The 11,389-nt window shown below is 37.8% G+C and overlaps 1 protein-coding gene across 1 annotated transcript; it reads right to left on the bottom strand.

The window, feature by feature from the left end:
• Nucleotides 1-1,044: 1,044 nt before the first annotated feature.
• Nucleotides 1,045-10,497, bottom strand: LOC133543532 (zinc finger protein OZF-like). Its single transcript, XM_061888140.1, has 2 exons — nucleotides 10,061-10,497; nucleotides 1,045-2,466 (listed from the first exon to the last, which is right to left on the bottom strand). Exons 1-2 carry the CDS (start codon nucleotides 10,239-10,241, stop codon nucleotides 1,508-1,510), a joined length of 1,140 nt encoding a protein of 379 aa, XP_061744124.1. The 5' UTR covers nucleotides 10,242-10,497; the 3' UTR covers nucleotides 1,045-1,507.
• Nucleotides 10,498-11,389: the final 892 nt, after the last annotated feature.

The following is an 11,389-nucleotide window of genomic DNA, read 5'->3' as shown; positions in this document are numbered from 1 at the left end:
AACGAGGTAATTGTTATTATTCATTATCAATTGTTCTATTTCTATTGGTTTCATATTAGTGCTACATATAAAGTTCAATGTCATTTCTGTGTTATTAATATTTACTTCACCAATTGCTTCTTTGCTATAATTTTTCATATTTTTACACATTTCATTTGCTGCTGATGTTCTGTTTTTGTTGTTGTCTCTGTCTAATCCCCCTCTTCTTTTTTCTTCTTTCTATCCCCTCCTGCTGCGGTCCGGCTGCACCTAACATTAAATAAATCCATTTAAAAAAGTAAAATACAAATTCGGCAACAAGAGAAGAATTCCACACTTCTCTTTTGTAAAAAAAAAATCTACAGCAGATAAGGGCGTCTACATCAACAATATGATGTGCCTGAGTTACTGGACAGGACAAAAAAAAAGACGTTGCATTTTTCATAATGTGAACGACAACATACAAATATTAGATTTGACAAAAAAAAACAATCCGAATTGGACATTCTACCATGCAGTGTGGATATAGCCAGATTACTCTTAAGGCCTTAATGGCCACATAAATGGACAGCACTCTTATTTCCAAAATTGTGTACACTACTGAATTTTTTTATAATTGTCCATATGCCGACATATGGACAATTATACTGCCATCTGGTGGTGTCAGAAGAGTATAACATACAATGCAATTTGGGGGGGAAAAAAGTGTAAAAAATTAAAATTAGCATGTCACTAAACATGAAGTACACATTTGTGTACTTATGGACTAAGTCCATCATATCAAAAGATGGTTTTTAGCTTTTATTCTAATTAGGGTCCAATAAGCCCAAATAGCAAAGAGAAATATAAAAAAAAAAGCATGTAAACAAACAGCTTGAGCCTTAAAGGTTAAGTTACCATGGTAAGGGACTTTTGAGTTTGACTTCTTTTTTTTGTTAGGGATATCCCTAAAATTTCCTTATCTCAGGCTTCACATATGTAGTTTTCACTTAAACTGCTTTCTGGAATACTCCCCAGATATTTAAAGTTAAGCGGAATTAATAACAAAGTTTACTTACAGGCAGAAAGGAGGAATTTTCATTTATTTTTGTTGAACTTGCTAAAACAGTTTAAGCTAAAAAAAAATAAGCAATAGCAGTTTACATCATAAGACATAATATGACTGTTTAATTTACAAAAGGTAATTTGTAAGTCCGGTTCACCCTAATCAATGGCATTAAAAATACAGTTAGCATATTAGGCTGGCAGTGAAACAAACTTGACAAGGTCGGCACAAAACTAATCCCTCAATCAAAACGGGCTCGTACAAAGCCCAAAATGACAAGCCAACGAGTTAGGATGACTAAATCAACCTTTAAATGAAAAAAATATATTGACAGGAATTCTGTAATACAGATTATCGCTACCTTGGAGATCAAAATAAGACATAAAGATATATTTACCTAATGTACATTGACCCTGTTACACATGCTTATTAAGACATGCTGCATTTTTTTATCTGTTTTTGAGTGTATTCAAGTCCGACGTCTCAGGACACATTTTGCAACGCCAAGGTTTCTCTCCCGGTGTGTGTTCTCATGTGCTTGATCAGCTGATACTTGTCTCTAAAGGTCCTGGCACAAACTGAACAGGGGAAGGGATTCTCACCTGTGTGGATCAACATGTGCGTTTTCATATACACCTTTGAGGACAGCCTTTTATCGCAGACCGTGCAAGCGAAAGGTTTCTCTCCGGTGTGCGTTCTCATGTGTCGGGTCAAATATCCCCTTCGACCGAATACTTTCCCACACTCGGAGCATTCGAAGTGTTTGGAGTGAAGGAAATTCTCGCCTGTGTGTTTCATCATGTGTCTTTTCATGTTGTCCTTTGTAGAGAATCGGCTCTGGCAAACTGAGCAAGCGAAAGGTTTCTCCCCGGTGTGTGTTCTCATGTGTATTATCAAGTTGTGCTTTAGGTAGAAACTTTTCGCACAAACGGCGCAAACAAAACGCTTCTCTCCGGTGTGTGTGATCATGTGTCTTCTCAGACTGTCCCGGTTCTTTAGTGATTTCCCACATTGAGTGCAGTCAAAGTGTTTGTTGTGGGTATTCTCTCTCAGATCGCCTTTAGAGGTCTTATTATTCTCCAAAGGTTTTTGGATGTCCTCACTGTGATCGCTCTCAGAAGCGTCGGACATCATGTCGTCCATGTCGGCCAGTGGAGCAAATTTTATGTCTGGTTCTGAGTTTACATCTTCACAATTCTCTCCATCAGCTTCCACGATGTGTTGAGATGGAAGCTCCGCCCCTCTGTTCTCCTTACTTTGACTGCGACCAAACTGGAAGGACTGATCTTCATCTTCCTCATCCGCATCCTCCAACTCTTGAAATTGCTCCCAAGGTTCCTCTTCTTCCTCTTTAATGTGAGGGGGCTCCAGCCTTTTCTGCCCCACATTGGGGCCCCTTGCGGGAAGCTCCTCTTCACTCTTCACTGACACCTTTTGGATGTCTGCGGAACAACATATAACACAAATAAGGTTAGTAGGATTTAGCGCAGGCCTGGGCAATTACTTTGCCTCGGGGGTCCAAATTTAGAGAAAAAAAATGTGTCTATTTTCAGGAACACTAATACAAAACCTCCCAATGTCTGATTGAAAGTTAAAAACGGTATAATAGACCGCCTTAAAAAAACGTATTGGAATTGTATTTATTTTTTTACTGAATGCGACCCAGAATCCATCCAACCATCCATTTTCTGCCGCTTGTCCCTTTTGGGGTCGCAGAGAGTGCTGGAGCCTATCTTAGCTACAATCGGGCGGAAGGCAGTGTACACCCTGGACAAGTTGCCACCTCATCTATAAAGAATGAGTGGTTTTACAATATTAACTATGAAGGATAAAACACTGAATATTGACAACATATGAACGTCACACCCCCTCTCCATCCACATATTTTACAAACAACAAAAATGCATAAAACATAGTAAAATATGAACGTGAGGGGTAAAAAAAAACCCTAGCAACATATCACTAAGCTTTACACCTTTGTTGTCATAATCTCCTTTCGCGTCTGTCCCTGATACCAGCATTTCAGCCTCTTGAAACACTGTGGAAACGCTCCTCACCCACACTGATGACCATAATAACTAATTAGATGACCATAATAACTAATTAGATGACCACAGTAACTAATTAGATTACCATATTAACTAGTATATCATACAAAAGCGCAGATTCCAACCATTGAATTGTATTGTATAGTTCATTTGAAAACATGAATGCACATAATGGTAGCTACACCTTCCATCGTAAAGATTTAAAAAAAATTGGGGGGGAATGTCCGGCGGGCCAGATTGAAAAGCTTAAAGGGCCGCATGTGGCCTTAATTTGCACAGGTCTGATGTAGCGGTAAGGTATGAAATGTTTGCGATTTTCAATCCAGCCCACCGGACTGTCTACATAACTTTTTTGTAGACCTTTAACACCAAAACTGTCGCCGCCATTATAATGTGCAGTGCTTAGGGGTGCAACAGCACACAAAAATTTTGGTTCGGTACATACCTCGGTTTAGAGGTCACGGTTCAGTTCATTTTCGGTACAGTAAGAAACCAACAAAATATACATTTTTTGGTTATTTATTTACCAAATTTGTAAAATATGGCATAACATACATATACACACAGGGTCCATTGCCAGGGTTAATGTGGTCAACATACATAAAATAAAAACTAAATAAGATAAAGCTCAGAATGGTTTCTTAAAACCTTTCTACATATAAAGTGTTTTTTTGATTGATTGAGACTTTTATTAGTAGATTGCACAGTACAGTACACATTCCGTACAATTGACCACTAAATGGTAACACCCCAATCAGTTTTTCAACTTGTTTAAGTCGGGGTCCACGTTAATCAACATTAAACTGCCTTCAGTTGTTGCTCAGATGAAATAAAATTACAAAACTTTTCTTTTACATATAAAAAGTGCAACATTAAACAGTTTCAAGTCAACTCAGCCTCAGATTGAGAGTGTGCAAAGCAGTAATCCGAGCAAAGGGTGGCTATTTTGAACAAACTAGAACAGTGGTTCTTAACCTGGGTTCGATCGAACCCTAGGGGTTCGGTGAGTCGGGCTCAGAGCTTCGGCGTAAGTCAAAACACACCCGACTCATTGTGCAAATAAAAACTTCTCATCGTGCAAATAAAAACTTCTCCCTATAGGTGTATTACGGATACGGCAACAGCTGACTGATTTGCAGGTGTGTAATTTGTTGTGAGTTAACGCACTGTTAGTTTTGCAGTTGAACAAGGTGATGTTCATGCACGGTTAATTTTGTGCACCAGTAAAAAAAACATAGTAACACTTTAGTAAGGGGAACATATTCACCATTAATTAGTTGCTTTTTAAACATGCAAATTAGTCACATGTTGGCTCTTAACTATTAAGTAGTTATTAATGCCTTATTCGGCATGGCATTATTATAACCCTAAGCCTCTAACCCCAACCCCAACCCTAACTAAATAACTCTAAATTAAGTCTTTATTACATAGAATATGTTCCCCTAGTGTCCAAATAACTCTAAATTAAGTCTTTGTTACTTAGAATATGTTCCACATACTAAAGTGGTACCAAAAACATACAACTTTGTCTTGAATTTGAAAAAAAAAACAAGACATTTTATTTTTCGATGAATGCGCATATGAAACCGGTGAGGTTCGGTACCTCCAACAAGGTTAAGAACCACTGAACTAGAATGCAAAACATGTTTTCAGTTATTTCACCTTTTTTTGTTATGTGTGTTCATTCATAGTTTTGATGCCTTCAGTGACAATCACCTAGTCATGGGAAAAAAAGAAAACACATTGAATGAGAAGGTGTGTCTAAATGTTTGGCCTGTACTGTATATTTACATTCATTTTTACACACTGAATTTTAAAACACTATTTTGACAAACTGACTTAATCGTGTGTGAAAAAAAAAAATTCAGTTCACAAAATTAAAATGCAAAAAATGCAGTTACATAAATTCAGTTTAAATCAACCTCCATAAATTTCACTGTACATTGTACAAATAAAGGTAATTTTCTTTTAAAACTTTTCTTCTTTGTATTTTAAAGGGGAACATTATCACCAAACCTATGCAAGCGTCAATATATACCTTGATGTTGCAGAAAAAAGACCATGTAATTTTTCAACCGGTTTCTGAACTCTAAATGGGTGAATTTTGGCAAATTAAACGCCTTTCTGTTAATCGGTCTTGTAGCGATGACGTCTGAACGTGACGTCACCGAGGTAATACACCCGCCATTTTCATTTTCACATTACAAACACCGGGTCTCAGCGCTGTTATTTTCCGTTTTTTCGACTATTTTTTGGAACTTTGGAGACATCATGCCTCGTTGGTGTGTTGTCGGAGGGTGTAACAACACTAAAAGGGAGGGATTCAAGTTGCACCACTTGCAAGAAATCTGCCGCCAGACCCCCATTGAATGTACCAGAGTGTCTGCACATTTGACCGGCGATGCTAAGACAGACATGGCACAGAGATGTATGGATAACCTGCAGATGCATTTGCAACGATTAAGTCAACAAAATCACAAAGGTGAGTTTTGTTGATGTTGTTGACTTATGTGCTAATCAGACCTATTTGGTCGCAGCATGACTGCCAGCTAATCTATGCAAACATGCTACGCTAATCGATGCTAACATGCTATTTACGCTAGCTGTATGTACATTTGAAGCTAGATACCCACATTTAATGCGAAACAAACACTTACCAATCAACGGATTTAAGTTGCTTCAGTGTCACAAGATGCGAAAGTCCTGATCGTTTGGTCCGCACATTTTACCGGCGATGCTAAAAAGGCAGCCATGCTATGGGCCACTTCATTAGGTACACCCATGCTATGGCCGAATAGCGTCAATAGCTATTCGCTCAATAGCTTCAGTTTCTTCTTCAATTTCGTTTTCGCTATCTGCCTCCATACTCCGACCACCTGTTTCAATACATGCGTAATCTGTTGAATCGCTTAAGCCGCTGAAATCCGAGTCTGAATCCGAGCTAATGTCGCTATATCTTGCTGTGGTAACCGCCATGTTGTTTGTATTGGCAGCCCTGTATGACGTCACAGGGAAATGGACAGTTGCATCGCAAATAGCGAAAATCAAGAACTTTAAAGCTTTTTTATGGATATTCCGGGAGGTGTAAAATTTTGAAAAAAACTTCGAAAAATAAAACAAGCCACTGGGAACTGATTTTTATTGTTTTTAACCCTTTTGAAATTGTGATAATGTTCCCCTTTAACAGCTGTTGTTTTGCACCACAATGAAGGGAAACTGGGCATGTCCCCTCTTATACAGGATGAATACTTTGGATCCTTTAGCGGGCCTTCAGACGAGAACTGTGATGAATAAAAAAAATAATACAGTGTACAGGTTTGGATGAAAACTTGGACACAAATTTTTTTTTCTGTGCTAAAACTACCGATAGCGCCGTGATTCATTTACTGTGTTAACTGCAAAATATCCAAGAATAGGTGCCTTGTAATTCCACTTAGTATTTCTTCACAAGGACATTTTAAAGTACAAGCATTTTAAACCTGGTTTTAAAATTAAATCCAGAGGGACTCCGGAGTTTTTTACCTAACAAAAATAAAGTCTAGACCAGGGGTGTCCAAACTTTTGCAAGCAAAAAAGTTGAAGGCTATATAGCGGCCACATGGTACTCTTTTGTACATTCACCCTAAAACCTGTCATGATCTAACATAACAGTTTTTATTACTTTTTTGTATTATTTCCTGCCCAGCGCTCTTATATTTTGTTCCACATCCTGTTTGCCTAAATTTGTCACCACTCTGTCACCTGTTCCTGTTGGCAGTCAGGAAGCACCTATCCCTGGTTGCCAATCAGAATGCTTCTAGGGACTGGATAATTTCGCTTTGTACCTCAACTTGCGCTTCATACGCCATATACCTTTCCATAAATATGGGTGTTTCTTTTCGGTACTTGTCTGCTGTCTCTGCATCCGTACAACGAAATGTAACAAAAACAAACACAATGATGTCATTAAATTTTTCTTTTTGTTATTATTTATTAATAATAGTATAATTAATACACTGTAGGGCTTTAGCACACTTACCTTATCTTGCAGGAAACATGTATATGTTTATCAAATACCACGTAGAAAAGGGATTCTCAACCTTTTTTGACCTTGGGACCCAACTTTTTCACTAAATAGAGGCTCCGAGCCTACTCGAATATTGATTTGAATCACATTAAATAATTATATCAAACCTATTATTCGATTTTAGTCATATTCAATAATTATAACCTACTTACAGTTTAACAGGATAGACTGTCAAATTAATGAAAAACATGTGTTAGTCACAAACTTATCAAGGCTTAGGCTGATAACAAAAAAATAACTCTGTAAATGTACTTTAAAACAAAAATATTAATGCACATACAATTTTGCAGTGCTAATATACATACATTCAACCAAATTACTACTTATTATATTTTTGATCTCGGGGTCCAACTTTTCCACCACATAGAGGCCCAGAGAGCCTACTCAAATGTTGATTTCAATCATATTCAATAATTATATCAAACCTATTATTTTAATTATATTTAATAACTATATCCAACGTACTTACGGTTTAACAGGATAGACTGTGTCAAATTACAGAAAAAAACATGTGTTAGTCACAAAATAATTATCAGGGCTTAGGCCAGGCTGATTACAAAAATACTATTTAAATGTACTACAAAACAAAAACACAAAAAAATGCTCATACAATTTTGCAGTGCTAGTATACATAAATTCAAACAAAATTATTACTTTTTTTTTTCATCGGGGCCCAACTTTTCCTCTACATAGAGGCCCCAAACCCACTCCAATATTGATTTTAATCATATTCAATAATTATATCCAACCTATTATTCGATTTTAATCAACTTCAATAATTATATCCAACCTACTTACAGTTTAACAGAATAGACTTTGTCAAATTGTAGAAAAACATGTGTTAGTCACAAAATTGTTATCAAGGCTTAGGCTGATTGCAAAAATAAATACTATTTAAATGTACAGCAAAACAAACAAAAAATAAAATAAATGCACATACAAATTTGCAGTACAACTATACATAAATTCCAACAAAATTTCTACCAATAGTAATAACTTTCAATAAAATTGAAGTACAAGTGAAAATACAAATTCACCACTTCAGTCAGAAAAACATATGTTAATCACCAAATTGATATCAAGGCTCGGGCCAGGCTGATTACAAAAATAAATACTATTTAAATGTACTGCATAACAAAACAAAAAAACGTACACATAGTTTTGCAGTGATAATATGCATAAATTCAAACTAAGTTACTACTAATGGTAATAAATGCTTCTTAAATAAACTTTCAATAAAATTTAAGTACAAATGAAAATACAAATTCACCACGTGAGTCAGAAAAACATGTTAATCAAGAAAAATTTTCATCAAGGCTTAGGCCAGGCTGATTACAAAAATAAATACTATTTAAATGTACTGCAAAACAAAAAAATAAATGCACCTATCATTTTCCAAAACAAACAATTTAATAAACGCACATATCATTTTACAGTGATATGCATAAATTCAGACGCGTGACGTCTCGGGTTGTAGCGGACAATTTTCCAGCCTGATCCAAGCTATAAGTAGTCTGCTTTAATCGCATAATTACACAGTATTCTGGACATCTGTGTTGCTGAATCTTTTGCAATTTTTTCAATTTATAATGGAGAACTCAAAGTACAAAAATGGAGGTGGGAAGCGGTGCACTGCAGCTGCCTTTAGCATCACAAACACAGCCGGTGTTTCCTTGTTTAAAATTTCCGAAGGTGAAGCTTTACTATGGAACAGAGCGGTCAAGCGAACATGGATCCCGACCACATGTCAACCGGCAGGTTTCGGTGAGAAAATTGTGGCAATACGTCGGCTCTTACCGGAGACTTCAGCTGAGCTTCCGTCCTGCTGCAACTGCGTAGCTTTCTTCAGAAACACTGGCAGTCACCACACCCGTGGCCACACCCCTCCGACTTTCCGATACCATATAATCTTACTAGTAACACAATAGGCAGATAAGAACCGCTCGTCCAGAGTCTGAAACCAGGATGGACCACTTGCCTGTGTATCGGCTGGGGACATCTCTGCGCTGCTGATCCGCCTCCGCTTGGGATGGTTTCCTGCTGGCTCCGCTCTGAACGGGACACTCGCTGCTGTGTTGGATCCGCTTTGGACTGGACTCTCGCGGCTGTGTTGGATCCATTATGGATTGAACTTTCACAGTATCATGTTAGACCCGCTCGACATCTATTGCTTTCGTCCTCTCCAAGGTTCTCATAGTCATCATTGTCAGACGTCCCACTGGGTGTGAGTTTTCCTTGCCCTTATGTGGGCCTACCGAGGATGTCGTAGTGGTTTGTCCAGCCCTTTGAGACACTAGTGATTTAGGGCTATATAAGTAAACATTGATTGATTGATTGATAAGGGATTTTCCAGAATCATCCTAGTAAATGTGTCTAATAACACCTGAATCGCTCTCACTGCCCTCAACAGTTTTTTTTTCTAGTCCTTCACTCTCATTATCCTCATCCACGAATCTTTCATCCTCACTCAAATTAATGGGGAAATTATCGCTTTCTCGGTCCGAATCGCTCTAGCTTGTGGTGGCCATGATTGTAAACAATGTGAGGATGTGAGGAGCTCCACAACCCGTGACGTTACGCGCACATCGTCTGCTACTTCCGATACAGGCAAGGCTTTTTTATTAGCGACCAAAAGTTGCAAACTTTATCGTCGTTGTTCTCTACTAAATCCTTTCAGCAAAAATATGGCAATATCGCGAAATGGTCAAATATGACACATAGAATGGACCTGCTTTTCCCGTTTGAATGAGAAAATCTCATTTCAGTAGGCCTTTAAATGGCCCTCGGGCCACACTTTGAAGAGCCCTGGTCTAGGCTATTTATATTTACAGATTACATTACAGTTGTATTTTATTTTAAACCCAATGCTAATTTTCAAACACAATGCAACCCCAATATTAAATTACAAATAAGTAAACAAACCTGCTGGGTGTCGCACAGCTGGGGGTTGGAGAAAAGCCGCCAGTTGTTCTTTCTCCTCTTTCGTTCTGGAGAGTTCCTCTTCGTACTCTGCTATGGTTTTCTCAAACAGTCCAAATATTTCGTCCACAGCGGCATTTAGTCGCTGCTCCATCAACGCTCTCAGTATTTTCACTTTACACATTTTTTATTTATTAATTTTTTTTCTTCAAAAACTGCGTATTGCTAACTTCCGGGTTTTCTTCTTCTTCGGTGGTTTCTATCAGCTTCGAGCAAACGCGCAGATTGAAAGCTGATTTTAAAAAAAATTAACAAAAGGCACTTCTTTGTGATTAAGACGTTTCACCTTGGATAAAAATAATGCTTCTTCCGTCACGAATGTTTTTGGTACATACTGCAGAGTTGTCATATTGATCTGTGCGGCGTGTCCATAGTCGGCAAAGTGGGTGGGTAAGACGTAATGTTGTACCCTCGACTATTTTTCCTTTCATTAAAATATGTCAGTTAACAACACTGACGTTATTATCAGTATAATAAAATATTTGTTGCCGTGAATGTAAAAAAAAAATACAAGTTTGGTTGGATCAAATTATGACGGTCTCATGCTACCTTCACCCCCTTTTGAAGAAATGGTTCCTTCCATCGAGTAGCGGCAAACATGGCGCTCAACACTGACGTCATAATGTCATCAAAGCTCACCTTATTGCATGTGATGGAAGAAATGGAAATAAAAGACTAAAACTACCCGTGACAACATCGGAGAACGTGGGATATGAATAAAGAAATGGAAACAGAAGACTAAAACTACCCGTGACAACATCGGAGAACGTGGTATATAAATCTCGCATATTAATATCACTGTGGTGCGTTCAAAGACCGTTAAATAATTTGAAAAATTGTGGATTTTAAAGGCCTACTGAAAGGAGATTTTCTTATTCAAATGGGGATAGCAGGTCCATTCTATGTGTCATACTTGATCATTTCGAGATATTGCCATATTTTTGCTGAAAGGATTTCGTAGAGAACATCGACGATAAAGTTCGCAACTTTTGGTCGCTAATAAAAAAGCCTTGCTTTTACCGGAAGTAGCAGACTTCCAGTAACTTGGCCACATCCTTGTACTATCCAGGTGAGAGGCATGGTATATGATCTAGAATTAACTTTCAGCATATCCAAGGGGCGCCAATCCATTGTCTTCCGAGACTAACGGAATGCCAACAACAACTTTCACCAACACAGCAGCAGCTCAATATGTCAATATAGCAGAATAAACTAGTTAGCCGCTAAAAATTATTCGTCTGAGTTCGCCCTTATAGTAACAATATCAGTAAT

This window comes from Nerophis ophidion, linkage group LG26, assembly GCF_033978795.1.
Source record: "Nerophis ophidion isolate RoL-2023_Sa linkage group LG26, RoL_Noph_v1.0, whole genome shotgun sequence".
Lineage (NCBI taxonomy): Eukaryota > Metazoa > Chordata > Actinopteri > Syngnathiformes > Syngnathidae > Nerophis > Nerophis ophidion.
Note: the sequence above shows the minus strand (reverse complement) of the source record. Positions and strands in the feature narration are given on the sequence as shown.